The 24,489-nt window shown below is 33.4% G+C and overlaps 1 protein-coding gene and 1 pseudogene across 4 annotated transcripts; one reads left to right on the plus strand and one right to left on the minus strand.

Moving 5' to 3' along the window:
* LOC111293855 (lysine-specific demethylase JMJ29-like) lies at positions 1-11,653 on the minus strand. Of its 3 annotated transcripts, XR_016327754.1 has the most exons (14): positions 10,994-11,653; positions 10,807-10,910; positions 9,916-10,015; positions 9,671-9,815; positions 9,264-9,327; positions 8,409-9,159; positions 6,954-7,283; positions 5,528-5,854; positions 4,741-4,813; positions 4,571-4,656; positions 3,789-3,908; positions 3,099-3,160; positions 1,908-1,986; positions 1-224 (listed from the first exon to the last, which is right to left on the minus strand). XR_016327754.1 is itself a non-coding variant. In XM_022886876.2 (13 exons), the coding sequence occupies exons 1-13, from the start codon at positions 11,576-11,578 to the stop codon at positions 1,959-1,961; spliced, it is 2,775 nt and encodes a 924-aa protein (XP_022742611.1). In that variant the 5' UTR covers positions 11,579-11,653; the 3' UTR covers positions 1,732-1,958. The 3 variants fall into 3 exon arrangements, 2 of the variants coding, with proteins under 2 accessions (XP_022742611.1, XP_022742610.1); XM_022886876.2 differs by lacking the exon at positions 1-224 and having other exon boundaries at positions 1,732-1,986; XM_022886875.2 differs by lacking the exons at positions 1-224; positions 1,908-1,986 and adding an exon at positions 2,125-2,458 and having other exon boundaries at positions 10,994-11,652.
* Positions 11,577-23,651, plus strand: LOC111294888 (protein virilizer homolog; annotated as a pseudogene). The gene is made up of 24 exons (XR_016327302.1): positions 11,577-11,641; positions 11,773-11,785; positions 14,232-14,295; positions 14,662-14,722; positions 14,822-14,964; positions 15,053-15,234; positions 15,489-15,574; positions 15,659-15,707; positions 15,841-15,907; positions 16,004-16,482; positions 16,559-16,657; positions 17,177-17,316; positions 17,759-17,826; positions 17,922-18,132; positions 18,523-18,738; positions 18,893-19,056; positions 19,147-19,213; positions 19,302-19,497; positions 19,610-19,685; positions 19,804-20,108; positions 20,385-20,393; positions 20,955-21,173; positions 21,250-22,559; positions 22,681-23,651. The product of XR_016327302.1 is annotated as a protein virilizer homolog (transcript).
* Positions 23,652-24,489: the final 838 nt, after the last annotated feature.

Genomic DNA, 24,489 nt, shown 5'->3' on the forward strand with positions numbered 1-24,489 from the left:
AAAACAATGGTACCAAGACGGTAATATCTTCTTAGAAATTCAGTCCGAGTACAAACAAATCCCTCGTTCGCGATAAGAATGTTGCTCATTAGATACCATTTCCAAGCCGAAGCAGAGAGGTGCCTTCATTTGCTCACCTTCTGGGTAGGAAGGTGCAGCCTAACTGAGGGAAGTTTGGACTGGGAATCTTTCCCCTCATTGTCTTCATGGTCTAGTTCAGATAACTGTGAAATTTTGTAAAACTTTTTTAACTTTGAATTGCAATATTTAACATGGTGGAATATAATTATACTTGTTTATTCTTTCCCAGATAAGTCATGACTCATGGGATTTTCAATGAGTTTAAGGGAAACATCAATGGAGAAAATAGCTCATTAAGATCACTGTTTGCTACAGGAAAAACATGACATACAAGACAATCATATATTGTATAGGAAAGAAAAAGAAAGAAAAACAACACATACTTCGGTGCTAATTATAGCGTAGACGGTTGTTAGTAACTAAAAGTGATTGATCATAACTGACCCGACTTTGACAATTTTTTTTTGGTACATAAGATGGTGTTGTTCATGAAAAGGATAAAAAATTTTGGTTCAAAACTAAAACCTATATATTTTTTTAAGAGCTCATTAATCACTAAGTCAAAGAGCTGAAGCTGTTTCTATTAATTACTGTTTGTTTAAGGATTATTAAGCAAAATGAAAATGCTAATTTTTTTGGAAGATATTTTTTATCTAATAATACATTTTTCTCCTTAAATTCAAGTAGAGATTAATTTTGTTTGTAATACAAAATTTAAATAAATATCTTGAAACTTTGAGATCTTAAATTTAAATTTCACAACATATAAATTTGACCAAAAATTATATTGATTTTATTCGGTTAATTTGTTGATTTATGATTTATCTATTTGATTTAATTAATTAATTTTTTAATGATATCTAATGTTTGATTATGATTAAATTTTTTTAATTATATTAACAATTTAAAAAATACATAAATAATAATTGTATGAATGTAGTACAATGATTTTTTAATAATGTTATTTTTTAAAAAATAACAAGTATGAAAATTAAACAAACAAGTTTCTTTAATTAATATATAACTATGTTTCCAAGTTTAAGGCCAAGGGCAATATAATTTTAGTACGAAATATTTAATAAAATGGTCCAAAATTATTAATTTATTATACATTCACATTTAAAAATATTATCTAAAAAAAAGTTTGTTGTAACCCAATTAGTACATCACAAAATTCACGATATTAATTAATTTTTAAAACAAATTTATAATTTCATAACAATTTTACCATTTAACTGTGATTATTATTCATGTTGATTTATATAATTACTTTCAATCATAGTTTTCGATCTTGCTTTATATTTTGTTTTTTTTTTTTAAATCAAAATATAAAAATCATGTACTGATAAATAACTATATTAGTTTCACTTTCTTATATGTAATTAGTGAACTTTCCAAGATCTTAATTCATAAACATGATAAAATTACTAGAAAAGCTGTAAGCTTTTCCTTCCATCTTCTAAAAGTAATGAATTTCTTGAACATGTATCCCCATGGTATCATATAGTATTTGTAAACATTGTTGCATCATGTTACCAAAAATAAAAATAAATGAAACAAAGCATCATGAAATGAGCAGAACATGCTTTCAATGAGTAACTAATTAATACCATGCATTATGCAACATCATATAAGAGCTATTCCTATATAAACATAGGGTTTGATTTTCATATTAATAATAATTAGATATTATATCTGGCTAAAATAGAATAAACACAGTGCACTCTCAATGTGTTCATGAGATGATAATTGTGAATCGAAATTGACAAAATCTTAGGAGGCAAATTGAGCAATAAGTTCTATATAGATATGACATTCTAAAAAACCTGTAGGATCCCAATTGCATTCAAGAATGGCTCCAAAAAGATGTTGATCAGTCAGAGGTGACAGAGTTGTAGTTCAATCCTAAATCAAGCAATTCAATTCTAGTTATTTGTTTCAGCATAAGATCAGTGGAGCAAATTGAAAGTGCACACAGCACATACAAAAACTATATGCATATAACTCTACCGAGTTAATGTAAACTATTTGATGTAAAATAAATTAAAATAAAACAATGCTACTCATTATAATACAACAATGTAACATCATATAAGAGCTATTCCCATATAAACATAGGATTTTATTTTCATATATATATAATAATTAAATATTATATCTGGCTAAAATACAACAAACACAATGCACTCTCAATGTGTTCCTAAGATGATAATTGTGAATCGAAATTGACAAAATCTTAGGAGGCAAATTGTGCAACAAGTCCTATACAGATATGACATTCTACAAGCGGTAGGATCCCACAGGCCAACCCAGTTGCGTTCAAGAATGGCTCCAAAAAGATGATCAGTCAGTGGCACGACGGAGTTGTAGTTCAACCCTAAATCAAGCAATTCAAAACTAGTTATTTATGTCAGCGTAGGATCAGTGCAGCAACTTTGAAGTGCACATAGCACATACAAAAACTATAAGCAGATATTCTACCAAATTAAGGTAAACTGTTTGTACTCGTTGATGTAAATATTTGTCAGCAGATCAGAGTCAAAGAACTTTTAATAGATAATATCCATGTTGAACAATTAAACCGCTACCCTGCCACCCACCCCCTCAAGAAAAAAATGCACGCAATGATGCAGTCAATGCAAAAGTGGAAATCAAATTAAAGCCACCAACCAGCTTCAAAGTGTTCTGGCTCCTAAAATGTTAGCCATGCTAAGTGTTTCACATTCACATCCCAAACCTACCTAAGATAAGTCAATGATAGCTTTCACATTTACACGCAAGTCCATTGAAATTTTGAAGAAGGTATAAACAAAGTTCAAGCCAAGTCCATGAGATATAATTACTTGATTTTGCATAGACATGCACAACCTCTATATTGTGCAAAGAATTTAAAATTAAAAAAAAGAAAATAGAGTGTAGAAGCCAAATGATGTGTGCACTTGTAAGTGCGAGAATAAAGCAACAGCATACTAGCATCAAGAAACAAAAACCAGCTACATATATTTAAAGTGACTTACTTTGCATAAGGATCCAAACACTTAACAGTCTGACACATAGCATGTAGCATCATTTTCCTGACCTGTTTCAGACAAGGAAACCAGAAAACAGCATTTCTTGTGTCAGAACTCCCAACTTTTATGTTAAAAAATAAAACACGGTCAGAACTTTATGCAGCTATGCCAAAATCAGAACTCCCAACTTTTATGTTAAAAAATAAACCACTGTTACAAGAACTTTAAGCAGATATGCCAAAATCCTAGCAACTTGTTTAGGGGCATATCAATCTCAAGCCCCAACTACCACATTGCTGAATCAGTTGCAAAATAACCTAGAAGAAACTAAAAGTTGGAGTATACAAAAGTTCCATATACAACATATGGGGATGAGAAGCATCACCAATAGCTAGGAAGTTAACAGACAAATGTAGAGATAACAGAGAAGGTAGTGTTCTGGCATCGGTTTAACAGATATTATTGACGAACTGGAGAGGAAAACTAATGCTTGAGTACATCTGGGAAAAAAGGTTTCCATAAAAATCATAGCTAAGCAAGCATGCACTCACGAACAGGTATTATGCTCCAAAATAAACTTTCTTTTCAGTTGGACATCAAATCAGAAAAATCACACCTGTCCCTCTCTACCAAGGCAAAAAAAAAAAAAAAAAATAGAAAATACAGCATCTAGTCCAGTGCTTATTAACCACATACCTCTAGTTTGTCCTCTTTAGCTCTGTGACCTTGTGGAAGTAATCGAAATTCTTCAGTCAATCGAATGCATTCACCAACATTCTCAGGTGAAACAAAGTCAAGAGCAACCTTTATGCATGACTAGAAGACAGAAATAAAAGAGCATCAGAAATCAGACACATCATAAATACCATCTGTAGTAGCCATAGGCCCATAGCTACAGCTCTAACAACTAAAAGGGCTAATGCTTGTACCTTATCCAATAAGGAAAACATCATTAGTACTGATAACCATTTTGGTTACATGTTGCATGAGCATAGAATGTGCACATATAATTAACAAACCCCAAAAGAAAATGAGATTCCTAAAGTGTGTGCGGTGTCCCAATAAAATGATACCATATTCCCAAGCCTCTTGTATCCACAACTCCAAATGTGCTAGGCAGCAGGTTTCATGATTAAATATCCTATAATATCATTATAGACAAGTTAAAACCATCTCTGCAGCTAAAAATCTGGGCACAACGTGAGATTACTCCAAGATGTAAAATTTAGGCAGAACCTAATTAAACTGAACAGCTTAAAAATCCAGGACAGCACAACATACACGACATAATTGAAGGTGTTATCCCCTTTGCCATGCCAGAACACCACATTTCAAAATGCAAGCCATCCATTGACACTTTCGAGGAAACAAATGTAGATTCCATATTCATGAGAATTGACTCAAATCAAAATGCAATTTTTATCATGCAAATACTTCTCATAGGGGACATGAAAAGTCCGAATGCACACATTTCTTACCTTAATGTTCCTGACTTGATGAGGACAGCCTGCAGGAATAAAAACAGCTTCCCCCAGCTTCTGTACAAATGTCCATGGCTCAATTCCTACGTGAAAGTATTCAATATAACCACAATAAGAGATTGAACTTTTTCTGACTGGTCCAAAGTTACTTAGACATCGTAACTTACCATACTCCTCCTTAAGCCTTTTCTTATGCTCCAAACTGAGAAATAATGTCTGATCATGTACAGGGTCAACAATCTGTGTTGCCCAAAGAAAGAATAAATAATAAGAAATGGTTCCCTAAATTGACAAAATTAGAAATAACAGCAACCAGAATTCATTGAGAAGTTCAATCCCAATAATTTAGGTGATGATTTAATTTACCAAGCTCAAGCAGGCAGCAAAAAAGATACGCGGGGCCCAATGTTTACTCGAAGTCAAATTATTTTAAATTCCAATTTTTCATGCTGTTCAAAGGTATCATATACATTATGTAGTTATGGATAGCAGTATATACCCATTTCTTGACTGCAGATTTTGAGTAAGTTTATTGGAAGAAAAAAGACAGAAAAATTCCAAACTAATGACAAGTATGTACATGTGCCAATACATCCCTTCAAGATATCTTGGCAGTGTTGATTTGAATTCCAAAAGCATTGAAACAGATAATACAATATTTATAGCTCCCCATATCTTTAAGCAGATTGACTTACAAAATAAAACACTGCAAAATCTGACTCAAATGGCTAATCGTATACATAACTGTAATAACTAACAGAAAATTTATCATGGCCAACGAAATACATAAAATTAGTCACACCAAAATAGTGTTGGGATTAACTCTCCCTCCCCCAACTTAAATGATGGAGAAAAACGACAACAGACTGCAACACTAACCATTTGTTCACATACGATAAGTTCAAACGTAAATGTACAAGGACATTAAACTTTTGTTCAAAATACAGTAGTTACCTGTGGCACAGGACAACAATGAGTATGCCTAAACTCCCTAAAATGCTTCTTAAGATAATCCTTCAGCTTCGGAACATCTTGTCTCCGGAAAATGTCCCAAATTGCACCTGCCTCATTAGCTTCTAAGTGACCACCTTCATTGCTAGGCTCCTTATCACTGGTGGCAATGTCACAAAACCTACCACCACGCTTCCTCCTGTAAACCTTTACATTCATCCCAAATATTTCTTTCTGGTCTTGTGCACAGTGTTTTTGTTTCAACTTCTCTATGATTTCAAGCTTTTCAGGTTTTAGTTTCACTTCTGCAGTATGTGTCAAAACATTCACCTGAAACAGTGAAAGTAACACTAAATAAAGAAAATCAAGAATCATTTATTAAAGCTATGTTTGGTAGGGAGGATGAAAAATTTTTTAATCTAATTGTTGACGTAACAACATGTGCTATTTTGTAGCTCAACCATTAGATTAAAACTTTTTCCATCCTTTAACCTTTCTTTCCTTCCTAGCAAATACCAATCTTTTCTCGTCGTTGAGTCAAGGTAACATACAAGGATTATTACTTTAAACAATTTAGATCAGAAAGGGAATGTCATTATAGGCCTTTCACTCAATTATAGCGTCTCTGCACATTACTTAATTATAAAAAAAAAAAAAAAAGGTTGCAGAACTATAGTCAGTCAAAGGTAAAATGAAATTTTCAATTATACTTACTGACCTCCAAATGAGTTGGGGTGCATGGTTGCCAAAGAAAAATTAACAAATAAATGCATCAAAAGAAAAGTCATTTAATCACATTTAATAATATGTAAATGCAACTCCACACAATAAGTTGGAGATACATTAACCACTGGGTAAAAACCAGTGGCTTAAAATTTATAATTCTGTTTAACAGCCTTTAAATAAGCTATATCATTCCTGCCAATAGAAGAACCATCATTGCCTGATATATAACAAAGATCAAGTATTCACCTAAACTAAAAAGGTCATCGTCAAACGCAAGCACTTCAGAGAGCAAGCATTAAATTTGAAATCACCACAACACATAGTCACAAACATTGATTGAGCTGGCTTAAAGACTTTACCAAATTTGATGAAATATCTAAATTAGAGGCATATTTATGCTGTTACTTTGAAACAACCATGACTAATTGCAATATCGCCAACATGACACTCCTAAATACATAAAAATTGAGGACAAGAGAAGTGAATGTACATAAAAGATTCACAGTTTCATTACATAAACCTTGTAAGCAATTTATGGTATACTGAGGCAAAAGTACACATTTTAACTTCATGCACAAAAAGTCTGAGCTAGAACACAGGTACAATTACCATAAGTATGTAAATGAACAAGTTGAGCAACATTGAAAAGTAAAAAATTAAACTTAAAAAACGAGGAGAGTGGAAGGGAGAAGTAACCATATACCGCATCAGACATATCACAATGAAGCTTTGTTACAGAGTCTCCGCGTCCAAGCTCCTGAGCAACTCCATAAGCAATATATGTCTTTGGCCCCATGTCTGGCTTAAGGGAATCCGATGGCAATTTGGTAGCAAGATTTAGAAGCCCACTTAGAGAATGTGTATATTCCTTAAATGGCAAACAACAAAGAAATTCAGCATGGTGACGTGGAAGACGCTCCTCAAATTTGTTAGAAGGGGGCCAATCTTTCAACTTAAATATCTGGGGCCATTCTTTTCTGTCAAAGCAACCTTCTGTATACCCTTTAAAGAACTGGTGAATATTGATCTGTACCTGCATTCCATCAGAACAGCTGAATTAGAAACCAAGCTCACTGTGTCCTAAACAGTAAAATCAATTGGAAAATTGAAAAGGCACAGTTCAGTTCAAAGAATTAGCATATTAGAACTGATATTACCATGTGTGTGTAGACAAAGACATAAAAATGCTCCCCATTATTTTCAAGTAGTTTAATTTGCTGAAACTTAACTAGATTCAACCTAATGCTATTCCTAACTTTCCTCACTTAACTAGATTCAACCTATTGATATTCCCAACTTTCCCCATATCAACTAAAACATAAAAAGTACCAAGAATATATAACTCTGAAAAAAGCAAGAACGAGAAGGATGAAAGTCTTCAAAAGATAAACAAGGTACCATCCAAAACAGAAATTGGCGAGATCATTTTATGAAAAGATTGAATGCGCGTCAGGGGAGAGTCCAAAGATGCATGCCCTACCTTATTTTAAATGCTTCTTTAGCAAACAATTAATGTAAGTGGAGACTCTGATCAAATTGATTAATTTATGAGAGCATTTCATGTCATCAATGATAAAAGAAAAACATTTTCAAGTTCCACGACTATTCTCTAATGTCAAGTTGCTCCTTTCCAAGAAATGGTCAATATGAATAAACAAATCCCAAAACACTGCACTTTGCAGAGAACAAAGATCCCAGCATGTAAATTTCCCCATTAAGACATCCAAATAAGCATGGTATGAAGGACACTAAATCATAAACTACTAAAATTCCTACATAAAACAAGATACATGTCAAATAGGAAAGTGCTAAGTTATATCTAACTTAAGGACCACATAATATTTGGAAACCTTTGCATTCAAATCACATAATCTGGACTTTCATATTCACTAATTTAGTTCTTAAACTCAAGAATGATTGCCACAGCTGCTGGATCAAAATAATACCAGTATGGCACTGATATGATCTCCCTAACAAAATACCTTCCATGGATTCTTTTCTTTTCCAACATTCTTGCTCAAATGGAAAAACCATAACTGGCACCTTAAGGAAATGAAAAAAGATATAAAACAAAATATTTGTAATTAGAAGTTATGCAGGTCAGTTGAATATGAAATGTTTCAGACACTAAATGATAGAAGCCAGTAGCGAAACTTACCTCACACCAGTCTAAGCAATCGATGGCTGTAACATCCAGATGTTGACTGTGTTTAGTGTTAGTTATCTGACGAAAAGCACGCCACATAACCATTGGTTCCCAGCTCACTCCAGATGCATTCTCAAGCACTTGACTGACAATAACAGGCTCACCTTTAGCCCAATGCCTTTGGAAATGATTCAGGTCTGCATTCTGAATATCTCTTGCTGATGGACAATACAAATAGTTGTCACTGGAATCTTCTCTTGAAGCAGCTTTCCGTAATTTACACTTACTCAAATCAACTTCGGCTATTGATTTGTAACAAGGGCACTGTTGGTTAGTAGTCTGAGGCCTGTTTTCCAGATTGAGACTTCTGGCTATTCTTTCTGCATTTTCCACCAGCTTAACAATGGAATTTTCTTCAAACATGCACCTCAACTCCAAAAGGGCCTCACCACAACCACCCAAGTGCTTTGGAGGGCAAGTAATGCTACCAGTTTCATTTGCTTTCCACCTAGATGCCACCCCTTCAAGTTCTTTAGAAGTTTTGGCAGACAAATCAATTGGCTTCACCTTTTCAGCTAACATAGGTTGGTCAAATTCACCATGCAAATAGCCAAAACCCCTGTCAACATATGACCCAGTAACTTCCTTTTCCCATCCTTGCATGTGGCCCTCACGAATTTCTTGACAACAAGTGAGGCAAAGATCATAGTTACAATGAGGACAGGTTCTATGAAAGTCAACGATCGAAGTTTTGCAGTTGTTACTGTAAAAGCATGATGTGGAATTATGAAAACCATAAATGTTAACAGGTATTAATTAATGCAAGAAAAACAGTAATAGTCATTGACGGTAATAATAAGTACGTACCAATAAACACGCTCCTTTGGATGACAAACTGCTTGCTTCAGCTTTATTTCTGATGGCAATTGCCCTATCCATCAAAGGATCACATCACAAAATGGATATTATTAGTCACGTTGATTAAAAATCAGAGAAAACAACCATATTAGATTTAAAAACTTGTCCTAATGAATAGTTTAGTTTCTTGTTTCCAGATTTTGATGAGGCAGGAGGAAGCAGCATATAGAGAAACAAACCGCTATGGCAGAAGAAAAGATTATTAATGAACCAATCTGGGAAATTACTATCAGATCAAGTTGATAATAAGGGTAATAATGAGTACTATCAGATTTAGTTGATAAACAAGTGTAATATCAGATCAAGCTGGCAACTAAAACAAGTTTCGATTTGGAAATCAAGGATATAAAACATACCTTGAATCTGGGCCTCGATCACCTTCTCCATCATTTGTTTTTGACTAAATTGTTTGATGTAGGGGAGAAGTGCCTGAAGCAAGTATTTAGAATGATGAAGCCCAGCATCCTTACTAAACTTCAGCTCTAAAGCTTTCCTCAATTTCTAAAGCATATCATGGATAAGCATAGCATTTATCAGCCTTTATCAATCATCAACTAATATATAAATCAAAAATCAGTGAAGCATGAAATGTAAAACTAACATTGACAGGACCATCCATGCGCAAGCAGGCCTTGCAATTACAATTATCCCGACAAACTGGGCAGGCACTAGCAATTTCGTCCTCTAACATTTGGGGATACCTAAGTATGGAAATAAAAAAAGGAAGAATAAGAAAGAGTACCCAACTTAACATAAAAGGAAAAAAAAAAGCAGCAACAATATATCACTCATAAAAGTAAGAATAACAATTAAAAAAAAAGAAACAAATTCAAGAATTCAACTTAACATAAAAAAAAAAAAAAAAAAGCAAAAGCAGCAACATTTTATCACTCATAAAAGTAAGGATAACAATCAAATAAGAAGCAAATTCAAGAAGTAAAACAAATAAATTTCAGGCATGATAAAAGTGAGCCAACCATATTCTTCAACATTCAAATCATAATAATAATGGCAAGGTATCAAAGAACAAAAGAAAGTAAAGTCAATGTAAGAAGAAATCTATAAATACTCACATTTTTATCATAATCGTTTCTTAAATACAAAACATGAGAAAATTGGCAAATACAAACAACTAACAATCTATGGTTAGGGTTCATTTGAACAATTTCCGACATAAAACTCATAACTTTTTCAAGCCTCAATATGATTAGGCTACAATAACTTCGTTAAATTATTCACCAACTAGATTTAAAGTTTAGTTGAAGCTTTTCTAGAAAAAGAAATGGCTGCCTAAACATTTAACTCTATTAAGTATCAATCTCGCTAGAAAACATTAACTGTCAACAACAAGAACAACAAAGTCTAAAGCAGTTGAGAAACACCCAAATCCAAAACAGAATTAATGAAATAGAAACTCAAGTAAATGGACAGTGCATTCAATCTTAAAACAAATTATTAATGATTTTGAGAAAAAATATAAAGGAAATAATACCAATTGGTTATACAGGGGATGCAATATCGTTTCCTCTTACATCGTGTGCAATTCACGACCCTTCCTTTATCATTCCTCTGGCATTGATGGCACATTAGAGAGTCCTATTCAAGAATGGGAAAATATATATATAAGAAACCATGAATAAATTATTAAAAAAAACTTAAAAGAGGAAAGCGTTTCTTACTTTAGAAGGAGTTTTCTTCAACACAAATTCACCCATTCTCTTTGGTACTGTTGATGCCCTACATGGATATCTTCTACCTTCCTCCTCTGTTTCATTCTCTTCAGTTCCTTCACTTTTGGCCTCTTTTCTTTTTTTCCCACTTTTTCCTTTACTGTTTTCCTTCTCATTATTATCTTCTTCATCTTTAGCTTCCGAAACTTTCCCCTTTTGCTCATCACCCTTTTTTCTTTTCTTCTGAATCAACCCTTTTTCTTCTTCTTCAAACCCTCGATCCTCAATACAGTAATTTACCCTTCGAGCAGGTCTTAATCTCTCCTTCAATGTCTCTCGAAATTCGATACTTCCCTTCTCAACAATACTTGCAATTTCTTCCACTGTCTCCGAATTTTCCTCCTCGTTTCCCTCCCCTTCTGTATCCTTCTTTTTACTCTGCTTCTTCTCCATCTTATTCACTTTCTCATCCTCCGTTTGCTCAACGGTTCCTTCCTCTTCTCCTTTGGCATTCTCCTCCTGAGTGGCGCATTGCATTTCGTCGCAAATTCCAGGTGCTCTTTCGGCTCTCTGCCTCTTCCTTGGACGAGTCATGGGAACCTGGAAAGCTGTTTTTTTGTATATTCAGAGAGATTCTGGTTGTTTGGGAAAAAAAAGGCAACGAGAGTTTTAAAAGACGAATAATTAATTATAAATAGAGGTAAGAGTTTTGGGATAATCAGGAAAAACAGTGGGCTCTGAAACTAGGCCCCCACTTGAAACTATGTACTTGTTTTTTTCCTTTTTAGGGTTTATTGTGGGGTTTAAATTTTGAGTTTCAAAATTTTTCAAAAATCTATTCATTGCAGTTTAATTACACCTGCTATTTATATATTTATATATATATAATTGAATTATAATATAATTAATAAATTTTATATAAAAATAAAAATTTTGATGAAAAACACCAATTGCTAAAGATTACTTAAATTAATGAAAATATTAAAGATTATTGATGCAATTAAAAAATAAGGTTAAAAAATAAAAATCCACATAAATGTCAATAATATATAATACTCCCGCTGTCTTAAAATTATTATTCATTATTGATTTTTTTATCAAATTAACTCAACTTTAATCATTATTTTTATAAAATCTTATAATTAAAAAAAATTAAAAATACGATTTGTAATCTTTGAGTTTGTAATTTTTAAAATTATATACATATTTTTTTAAGTTTTAATTTAATATTATATTTCAAAAAATAAGGTGAAAGTATAATTATTTTAACCAAAAAAGTCAGCAGAGTACAATTATTTTTGGATGGATAGAGTATATCTTATTTTGAAATTTGACTTCATTGTTGATTTTAATACAAAGGAAAAAACTTTGAACTAGATAAAAAATATTATTACTCATTTCGATTGTCAAAGATCTTTATTCAAATTCATATTAGTTGTCTCAAAACAAAATTGATTTTATTGAATAAATTAAATTGACTATATGAACATATTGATGCATTATTCAAATTATTTGTCTCAAATCAAAGTTGTTTGCCGGAGTCTTTTTGGTAGTTTGTTTCATGAAAAATAGATTTTAAAAAATAATTTTTGTATTTTTAAGCATTTATTTAATTAAAAATTGACTAGTCAACAAAAATTAATTTATTGATTAATGAAAAATAAAATAATTTTCTAAAATTTTATCTTACGGATTTAAAAATGAAAAGAAATTTTTTGAAAAAAAATTATTTATGAATAAAATTATTTATTAATACTTTTGAATATAATTTTACTTATAAATAATGTTATATTAATAAATAAAAAATATTATAATATATTAATAACTAATATTATTTTAATAAATAAAATATTAATAAATAATATTACAAAATAAATATTATACTAATATATTAATTTTAATAAATATTATTATATTAATAAATAATAATATTATATTAATAAATCAAATATTAATAAATATTATTAAAAATAATATATTAATATATTAATAAATAATATTATAATAAATAACATTATATTAATAAATGATATTATTATATTAATAAATAATATAATAAATATTATTAATTTAATTAATAAATATATTAATAATATATTAATAAATGATATTATTATATTAATAAATAATATAATAAATATTATTAATTTAATTAATAAATATATTAATAATATATTAATAAATATTATTAATTAATAATATATTAATATATTAATAAATAATATAAAGAATAATAAATAATTTTATTTTAAGTATTTTTATATTCACATAATATTTTTATATTAAATATTATTACAAAATATAATTATTTTTTAAAATTAATAATTTTTAATATTTTAATAGTTGTATTAATATAAATATTTTTCATAAATCATTTTCTGAAAAATAAATGGAACCTTAATTAAATATGATGTTCTATTCTACTTGCATGGAAAAGAAAATCAAACATATTATTTTTTTTGTGAAAATATCTAGTGATTGAATTGAAATTGAATAATTATGATAAAAAAATTTGAATATGAAATTAGAAAGTATTTGGATTTACCATAATGAAGCTAATAAGTATTTTAGCCATTTGTTTGATTACATCTTTTAATTGAAGAATGCCAATATTAAGAGTGTAATTTAGCTTAATTGAGTTAATAGAGTGAAAAGTTTAAATTTGATTGAATTTTAATTTTTAAATTTAAATTTGACTTAAAATAAAAATTAAACTATTTGAATTCATTCAATTAATTTCGTATAATAAAAAATAAGCTTGATTTTTATGTTCAATTTTAAATTTGATTATGTGTTTGAATTCGAATTTAAGCTCAAATTGATATATATATATATATATAAAGATAAAATAATATTTTTAAATTAAAATAATAAAAATATATTAAAATTTAAAATTTTAATTAATCTCATGAATTAATCAAGTTAAATATTAAAATATTCGAATTCGGCTCACTTAATAAATTGAGCTATCAAACTCGACTTGATAATGATCAAATCGATTTTGAATTTTATTTGAACCAAATTCAAATAACTTATTAACATTGATATATAATTTACATTTTTAATTGGTGCCAAAAATTCATCATCTATTTTGAAATTTTTACAATAAAAAAAAATAGTACTGATAGACTAAAAAATAAAAGAATAAGGTTATAAAAAAATTATATCTTTTAAAGTGTTATGATTCGAGGAATGATACAACATTCAAGCAATCTATGTCTTTGCATCATTCTTTAATTTCTTTCAGGATATATGTGTTGCACAAGAGGATGAAGTGGATACGATAAGGTTAGAAAATGAACGATCTTATCGTATCTTATGCTGGTTTATGCAAGATCAAAAGTGGCATATGATAATTTTTATTGTATGCCATGTTTGGTGCAGATACGATTAAATTAAAAAGATAGATATATATATATATATATGTATAGAGAGAGAGAGAGAGAGAGCACCAAAACACAATTAAACTGATAAAATTACTATATTGATTCCTAGTAACTACCTAGGACATTTTCCCTTGGACCAATAAAGACATCTTTGGCGATGAAGAACCAGTGGCCCTAGCCTTTGGCTTGGATAGGGGATAAATTTTGTCTAACCCAAACAATTGATTTGCAATGAAATTCTCTCTTGATATCCCAAAGCTTATCACATTTTTTGCATTTCTGGTTATTGAGCTGATGCATGCGGGCGTCTTTTATCTTTAGTTGTTATGGATGGTATAGTTCAACTCTGCAAGTAATCTATTCTTTTCCATTTTCTTTTTGGGTGAGGTGGGAGAGTCTTTGATCAAGTGTGATTCTATTATTAATAATGAAACTGTCTCATCGGAAGCAGGATAAAGGATTTCTTCCTTTTATCAGCTGCATTGCTGTCAACAACTATTTTGCATTCTGAAGCTGAAGATGTTGTGGACATTTCTATGGAGATTTTGTCATCCATTGGATCCATAATTCTGTTCCTTCTTTTTTGTCGCTCAGGTTTTGTTAATTACTCTGCATCCAATATCACATTGTGTTATCAAGCTCAATGATGGTTGTGATTGATGCTGTGGTACTTCTGTTTCAGGTTTGGCTTTCCTCCTACATCAGCCTGAACTTACTGCTACTGTAATTCATGCCACGAAGGGTGTTGATGCTATGAGTAAGGAAGAGTGTGTTCCTCTTCGGTATGCATATGTTTTAATATGTAAAGGTTTTACTTGCAGTCCACGGGAAATTGGAATCATTGTTGAGACACATTTGAGGGTGGTTAGTTCCTTTTCTTAGTTTATGCAAATATTGATACTTGCTTCCTCTCTCTCTCTCTCTCTCTAATTTCACTACCAACATGAGACTAAGTATGACTCTTTTTTGGATATTTTATTGTAGGTTAACGCCATGGATCGTTTGCTTTCATCAACTCAACAGTCTGAAGAATTTCTATGGGTATCGTGGGAGTTGTGTGGTATTTTCACTACCAACATGAGACTAAGTATGACTCTTTTTTGGATATTTTATTGTAGGTTAACGCCATGGATCGTTTGCTTTCATCAACTCAACAGTCTGAAGAATTTCTATGGGTATCGTGGGAGTTGTGTGGTATTGCGAGGTGAATTGGTTTATCTATTTCTTTAGCTCTGGGCTTCAACTACAACATTGATGGTTCTGACTAAACTTGTTTTATATTTAGCAGGTCTGATTGTGGACGCCAGGCTTTATTAGCCCTGAGTTTCTTTCCTGAGGTGTTTGCAAATATTCTCTGTAGTTAATATTATCTATAGTGTGCCATAAACTTGGATTCTGTTTGATACTTTTGTTTTGTTATTAACATCATTTATTCATTTTACTGCTCTTATTATCCCCTTCCTTGGGCAGGTGGTTTCAATTCTGATTGAAGCTTTGCTTTCTGTCAAGGAATCAGAGCCTGGCATCAAGAATAGTGGTACTGTTATTCTATGTTTAGGTTAAATAAGTTGAAAAGTTTCTTGGTTGCTTGCACAACACACGGGCTCATGTTTGCTACATTCTTGTTATTCAGGCGCTTCACCACTTAATCTTGCGATATTAGACTCAGCTGCTGAGATTGTTGAAGTCATTGCTACTGATTCAACTGCAACCTCTCTGTCCTCTTGGATTGGACATGCCATGGAACTTCATAAAGCTTTACATTCTTCTTCCCCTGGGTCCAATAGGAAAGATGCTCCTACACGCCTGTTAGAGTGGATTGATGCTGGTTTAGTTTATCATAAAAATGGGGCTATTGGTCTTCTAATATATGCTGCAGTATTGGCTTCTGGAGGAGACACTCACCTTACCTCAACCAACATTCTAGTTTCTGATGTGACAGATGTTGATAATGTTATTGGAGAATCTTCTAATGCTTCTGACATTAATGTCATGGAGAATCTTGGAAGCATTATCTCTGTAAAGTCCTTTGATGGTGCTAACCTCTGTGACTCTTCTATAGCACAGCTGACAACTGCATTTCGAATTTTGGCATTCACTTCAGAGAATTCGGTATGCAATTTTCTACTTTAATGTCTAATTTAAAACTAAACTGACATGACTCATTATGTTTAGGCTTTTGTTGTAGACTGTTGCTGCTGCTTTATATGATGAAGGTGCATCACAGTTATCTCCGTGGTTCTTGTCAATTGTAGCTTCATGCTTGAAAGGTCCTCAAACAGTTATGGTAAGTTGATGAGTATTGGTTGTTGAGTGGGTTGCTTGTCTGATATAATTATATTATAGTTTATAAATGGAAACTGATGTTTTTATACTTCATATAGTTAAAAAGTTAATATGATAACACTAGGATTCTATTATAAATTTAATCAGCATGGAAATGTTCATTATCTAATAATAAGGGGTGAGTTGGGTAAAACTTTTTCTAGTAATGCTTTAACCATTCTCTCAGTTTTTTGGGCTTATTCCTTATGGCAAACCTCTCTCTCTCTCTCAAGTGCACCTGAAGCTTTTAAACAATCAAGGCTCTATTATTGCAGGTTTTTTCCCTTATGTTATCATCATTTTGTGGCATGTCTCTATTATATGAATTGCTTGTTGACCTTGTTAAAATTGTGTTGCTTTATACATGTTTACATTTCTGGATAGAGGCATGTCTCTGTCCTATGAGGTTACTTTCAAAGAATTTTCTGTCCTTTTTTCACCATCCTCGCTTTATAACATCCTTGTATATTGTCCTGAACAGATAATCTCGTTGACGGGGGTACTGAATGCAATTCTACATCTGATTTATTACTGGAACGCAATCGTGAACAGAGTTTAGCTGATCTTTTGGTTCCTTCTCTTGTATTGCCGATCACTCTTTTGCATTACTCTTGCTTCTTAGTCAGATTGTATCCTAATGAATCATCTTTTGATTCAATGAGGAAGATATTTTTCTTTCTGCAAAAAGCATCATGAAAATTTTAGTGGTTTTATGTTGAGATTGAAGGTGATATGCTACCCACATTTTTTTAATTAGGAATAGTTGTGAGTGAAAGAGGACAGAATTGACGCTGTCAGAAATTTTCCGAGAAGATTGAAACCTTTTTGTTGTTGTTAGCATTGGTTCTTCTTCCTAACTGAGAAAAGACATGGGGCATTAGTTGTGAAGGACATGATTGACTATGATGGTTCTTCTTTTAGGTCAATGAGATATCAATGCCCCTAAGATCAGACTCTTTGCACTCAATTGATAGTTTACTGAATTTTTGGATGCAGTAAACCTTTTCTAACATACACCATCTGCCAAATTTGAGAATTGATTTGTCTTGTCCTCTATGTATAGGAAGCTAAGTAACAGCACAAAAATAGGAAATTGATGAATGCATTGTTACGATTACCTTGAGAAGTAAGGTAATTAACATTTCCCTGTTTCCCTATATGAAACTTTTATCATGCAATGCTAATTTTGTGGAGTGAAATGCACCAAGCATATTGCTGTATTGTAGCCCAAAGCTTGCAGCTTGTGCAGCTGATTTATCCTCTCCCTATCCTGATCCTGCACTTGGTTTTGATGCTGTTCTTGTTGTGTCAGCTCTTGCTTATTGGCCAGTATATGGTTGGACTCCTGGCCTCTTCCACACGATTCTTGCCAATGTTCAAGCTACTTCATCACTGGCCTTGGATCCTAAGGAGACCTGCAGTTTACTTTGTCTTTTGGTATTTCAGTTTTCCATTTCTCTTTAAAACTAATAGCACCTTAATCTCCTTACTATTGTGGCAGTTATTCATATCACAAACCATTTAACAAGTTAATGTTTTGTTATTGCATAAATCTTGCTTTTGTTGGTGATTATTAAGGGACTCGTTTGTTTCACCAGGATTGCTTGGTGTTTTTCTTTTCATTATGTTTTGAGTACATCTACGTGGAAAACTATGAATCTCAAATTCAGATACTGTCCTTACTCTGTTTGCTACTTTTTGCAATTGCATTTTTCTGTTATTAGGAACAGAAGACCTGGAAAACTAAAAACATGTTTTTGCTCCAATGTATATTTTCTTCAACTGCAGCCTTAACTAGTTTCTTTCTTTTGCTTTTTACATTGCAAGAATGATCTACTTCCTGAAGAACATGTCTGGCTTTGGAAAAATGGGATGCCTTTGTTGAGTGCCCTTAGATCATTGGTTATCGGGACTTTATTGGGACCTCATCAGGAGAGACAGGTTAGTTGATATGTGGAGCGTGATCACCTTGAGGAGTTCGTCAACCAATCGACAACACAGCTCAACAAAATTGCCCAGATTATCCAACTTTATGTCATTTCTGTATGTGTTCTTTCATCAACATGCTACTTTGGCTTTGTTATCATCTAAATCTCTAGTATTGCATGAACATAGAAGGGTGGGGGGAGGCCTTCTATTCTGTTTTGATAAACTTGCTTTTATCATGTGCCTCTACTAATATATCACTTTTAATCAGGCATTGGTAGTTATACAAGACATGCTTCGAGTTTTTATTATTTGCATTGCTTTCCAAGAAGCTGAATATGCTTCTAAACTTCTAAACTTCTGCAGCCTATATTATTATGGATACATGATCACATTTCTGGCTTATCTTCTCTATCTGACACAGATGCTTACAAGGTGATAACTGCTAAGTTTTTTGCCCAAATTACCTTTTCGTGGTTGTTTATACAGTTATACCAAATAATTTCCTTTTCCTCCTCTCTGCAGGTTTATAGATTTCTTGAATTTCTTGCTAGCTTACTCGAGCATCCATATGCCAAGGTTTTTACTATCTGTCTGGATTTTTTTTTTCTTTTCCCCCCCCTGATTTCAATTTATCGTATTCATGGTGCCTTTCTTCCTATATCTGGCACTGTTGCTAGGAGAGGGTTTTCCTCAGATTCTAACAAGAGTGTTGGAGAGTTGTTTTGACGCTACTGAATCTGGTGGGAAGCAGATTTCAGATTGTAGGGATTCTGCTAAATATGGATTTACTTTGATTAGTTGGTGTATCCCAGTTTTTTGGTCCATCTCACTGCCATGTAGTTCTCGAACATTTACCCAACATAATGGGAGACAAGATATGTGAGTTGGTTACTTGTATTGACATTCTCTCTCCTTTTTGTTTGAAATGCAAATTGGAGGTGTTTCTTAATGCTTAATAATGTTTTTACTTAAATTCGTTGTGGTCTACTATGCTCAAATTTGACAGTTTGAGCCCCAATGATTGTTCGTTATTGATAAATCAGCTCTTGAAGTTTTTCCTGGTAATTGGAAGACTTAAAAAAACTTTAGATAGACTGCACTATTCTCCTGTGCGGGACAAGAACTAGTGTAGGTTCCACTGATGCAAATCTTGTATTGGTAACGACTTTTTTTTCTCAGGTCCTACCAGTTGGAAAAGAATTAGTGTCTTGCCTTACAGCTTGTAAAGACTTGGGTCCTTGCACTGAAGGGCGTAGTGCATTGATGTCTGCTTTGCTATATACTGGCAGTTCTCCATGTGGGGAACTTGAATCAGATAGAGGATATGAAAAGAATGGGAATTTTCATTTTCTAAATGAATCTGAATGGAGAAAGTCTCCCTCCTTGCTATCTTGTTGGACAAAGTTGTTGAGATCTGTTGATTCAAAAGATTGTTTATCAACTTATACAATTGAAGCTGTTAATGCATTGTCTTTAGGCTCTTTGTAATTGACATGGATGGAATAGGTGAGATATGCCCATCTATCACTTGCCTCTTTCATAATGTTGCTGCATTTGTATACTTACAGTAGACCAATTCTTGCTTGTTCTCATGCCTAAGCTAGAATATTGTAGGTATATTCAGTTTTCAACATATGTTCAATTTAAAAGAAACAGATAATCATGTCCCACTTCTGCCATGTTTCAATGTACAAAAAGAAAAAAAAGCCTGAGTGGTGGGTTGGAATAAATGAGTTTCAGGTATTCTAGAACTCTTTAAGCAGGTTTTGGTAAACATAAAAATTCAGTCATGTGTTTGTAGGTTGGCAACTCATTTCATGTAATTCAAAGATTCTATTGGTTGTAACAAATTACAGTTACTAGCTTTAGACTATAGTGTTTAATATTATTTTGTTAATAAGACTTGTCACTTGTTATTTTATTGTTTTAGACCATCTTAAGCATAACAATCTTAAGGCTGCAGTACGTTTTTCAGGAAGAGGGTGATGTCCTTGTTCTTTTGAGAATAGTGGTTTCTATTTTTTTTTTCATAAAAAATAGATAACTCTGCAGCTCCAATAATGGTGGAAAACTGAGACTAATTCAAACATGTTTCACTATTTTCCATCAAATTAAAGAAGAAAGCCGAAAGCAAAAGACTATGTATTCTTTCTCACCAAATGCATGTACTGGGATCGGGAAAAAGAAATCTGAAATCTTTTCAGTCAAATGCAACTTAGGTTTTTTTTAGCTATATGCACAAAGGCTTTGTAACAAGCTAAGCTTGATTCATGTTACGATTCTAATATTGTGTTTGCATATTAGCTTCTTTGCTCATCTATCTTGTAGAGTGTTTGTGGCTAACTTATGGTGTGCTCTCTCATCAGTTTGAACATTAATGCTGTTGTTGCATTGAAATTCCTTTTGGGCTTCCTGATGATATTGCTGGGATAGGTGGCTTTCCAGAAGAGAACATAAATTATATTCAGGAATTATCTTCTCTGTTAAGTTCAAGGATTAGTAATGATGATTATCAATCTCCATCAGATATGCATGTCATAATGTGTCAGGTATAACTAGGTGTGCTTGTATGCTTTCTTTTCCCCTGAATTGTTTCTGAAACCTGAACTAATCACTGATGCGCAGGTTTCTGAGTCTGTGAAGTCGTTGTTGTTGTTTTTCCAAAATTCTACTGCTGCTGTTAAAGTGGATGATACCATTCTCTATGGAAGTCTTTCTTTTCCTCAAAACAATGTTCAATTTCCTTCAAGAATCCATCACTTCGACCAACATATTGGTGAAAAGCCAGATGAAAACCTTTACTTAGGAGGATTTGAAGGTAAGTTTTCATGCGAATTGCTGGAAACATTACCTGATAGATTGTCGCAGACAGCTCTTCTTGCAAGAAGGAAACCGCAACCAGCCGACAGCTCAAATAGGCGTGCCAGAGGAGATAATTTAGTGGCTGAGATAACAAATCCAACTTCATTTTCACGGGGATTGGGTCCATCAAGCACCCCTTCTGGTACTACTCAAAAGGGATACCTTTCGACAACAGAAACCTAATACGAGCAGGCCTCCATCTATGCATGTGGATGACTATGTTGCAAGAGAAAGGAGTGTCGATGGTGTTACTAATTCTAATGTAATCGCTGTTCAGCGAATAGTATCTTCTGGGGGGAGACCTCCTTCTATTCATGTGGATGAGTTTACGGCCAGACGGAGTGTCAAAATCCTGCTGCATCAGGGGTTGAGACGGCAGCTCAATCTAAGAATTCAGCTCTTATAAATGGGATAGATAATGAAAAAGTGAACAAGTCTAAGCAGCTGAAAACTGATCTTGATGATGATCTTCAGGGAATTGATATAGTGTTTGATGGTGAGGAATCTGAAACTGATGATAGATTGCCCTTCCGCCGGCCAGATGATAACTTGCGGCAGCCTGCTACTGTAATAGTTGAACAAAGTTCTACGCATTCTGTTGTTGAAGAGACCGAAAATGATGTTAATGGATGCAGTCAATTTTCTCACATGGCTACACCATTAACATCTAATATTGATGAGAATGCCCAAAGTGAGTTTTCTTCAAGGATGTCAGTTTCTCGTCCTGAAATGCCTTTACACGAGAACATAATGTTTCTTTAGATAAGAAATTTTTTGAGCAATCTGATGACTCCAAGAATGCTATTTCAATTAACAACTCTAGTGGGTTTGATTCTGCAACTGGGGCAAATAGTTTGGGGTTCTCTACCCCAGTTTATGGTAATTCACCTCCAACATCAGTGCAGTTGCCAGCAGATTCAAGGATAGCTCTGCAAAACTTCTATCTGAAGAGCAGCCCACAGTATACTAGTAACCTTCCTGTCGCAGCTGGACATCGAGGAATAAATGAGCAGAAAGTTCTGCCAAATCAACCACCTTTATCTCCAATGCCTCCTCCATCCTCAATTTCACCAGTAAGTTGTCTTACTAGTAGTACTCATTTCAGAACTGACAGCCTTTCTAGTTAAGATAATTAACCACTTCAGGCAGAAGTCTACTTATACTTTCTAAATGTTTAACTTTTCTTTCTTGCAGGTCCAATCCGATTATTTGTCTGCAGTTAGTGGCAGTCCTTCATTGTTGCAAACTTTCGTAACTATGTCAGATTCCAAGTTTTTGCGAACCTTAATGTCTTTGCCTAGTGGAACTACCAGGCCTCCCCTACCGCTTCCTTCAACACTACCTCCATTGGCATCTAGCTCATATAATTTAGCTTCCTTAAATGCTTCTACTTCCCAACCATCAGTGTACAATCAGTCTGGTATCGGGAAAACTGAACTTCCTTGGAGCTCTATGGGACCCGCTATTGATGCTCGACTTTCTGCTTCAACTGCTGGTTTGACTTCTTATCCACCTCCACTGCTGATGCAATCATTAGTTTTTAGTAGGCCTGCTTCAATTCCTTATGGAAGCACTCTTGCACAGCAGCTGGGGGAGAATCCTCCTAGCATCTTGCAGAATCCCTTGATACCTCAGTCATCTCTTCAGTCAATGCATTCTCTTGCTCAGTTGCAGCAGCTTCAATGTCCATTGCAGCCAACTCAACATCTTAGGCCTTCCTTGCAATCTTCACTGCAGTTGGACCAAGGGGTGTCTTTTCAAACCCCTGTTCAGATGCAAATGCAGTCATTGCAAATGCTACAACAAGCTTTCCTGTTAACCCTTATCATCAGTCCCAACAGTCAGAGCTTTCACCAGCACAACAACAGCTTCAGGTTGAGCTTGCTCAACCATATGCTCTACAGCAAGCAGGTGGTGCATCACAGCAGCAACAAGATCCTGGAATGTCCTTACATGAGTACTTCCAGTCTCCGGAAACTATTCAGATATGTATTTTGTTGAGAGATCAAGAAAAACTCTGCCAGCTAATGGAGCAGTATCCGAAGTTAATTCAGATGCTTCAGGTCTAGTTTCACTTTTTTGTTTGTGGCAACTCAATGGGATTCTATATTGGAGTAATATCTTTGATCAACATGCAGAAAGCCAAGTTTCTGAATTTTAACTTGCTCTGCTTAGGAACAATTCCACTTCTCCATATTTTACTGCAGGTTCCATTCGATGACTTATTGTTTGCAAGTTATTTCTATATTATATGGCTTGCATACATGCATCCACTCCAACATTGATGCATATATACATGACTGCGTGCTAAATATTGCTGCTATAATACTCTAAACATGTTTGCTTCTCGTGTTCTAACAGGAAAGCTAGGTCTGCTGTAGCAACATGATATGGGATTGTGAGGATGATTTCTTCCATTTTTCTTAGCATTACCTCTGACCCGTAATCATTGGTCCAAGACTCCCGATACATCGTCTCGGGGCACAACCTTCGTCACCATGTTTCAAGATTCAAATGCAGTCCCCTGATTGAGCCTTTTCCACTAAATTTTGTATAAGATTGGCCCATATGTACATTATTTTCCATGTTTTGCATTAGTAGGGGAAATTTTTCCATCCCTAGTTATATGCTTTACGACGGTCTATTAATAGCAACAGTTGCCAGACTACGCCCTGTGGCGCTGAGATTGTAGAGTTACTTTTGGAAAATTTTAAGATTCAAATCAAATGTAATATAAAATCTTTCGAATTTATACCATTCAGCTTTATGCTATACTATATATGCAGAAAACGTGAACTTAAAATGTCTTAAAAGTTGAAATCGATAGTTTTCAGACGAGGGAATCAGTACTGGTGCTTCACCACCTTCATTCCGTTTCTTGACTCTCTCAATCCTCAATCCAAAGAGGGAAGAGTTTTGAATGAATCAATCGATCTTGGTACTCTAAATAAAATATTAAAATGGGTATTAACATTTATTGTCCGAAACTGTGGTGTCTGAATT

This window comes from Durio zibethinus, chromosome 14, assembly GCF_047325235.1.
Source record: "Durio zibethinus cultivar Kanyao isolate XHJ-2024 chromosome 14, ASM4732523v1, whole genome shotgun sequence".
Lineage (NCBI taxonomy): Eukaryota > Viridiplantae > Streptophyta > Magnoliopsida > Malvales > Malvaceae > Durio > Durio zibethinus.

Bases quoted from the DNA above. Each gene is read 5' to 3' on its own strand.
- LOC111293855 (XM_022886875.2), bottom strand. From the start codon at position 11,578: ATGACTCGTCCAAGGAAGAGGCAGAGAGCCGAAAGAGCACCTGGAATT. The intron at 9,328-9,670 runs GTATGTTTTATA...TTTGATGGATAG, and splicing joins GATCGAGGCCCAGATTCAAG to GGCAATTGCCATCAGAAATA. The intron at 4,657-4,740 runs GTAAGTTACGAT...ACTTTCACGTAG, and splicing joins AAGGCTTAAGGAGGAGTATG to GAATTGAGCCATGGACATTT.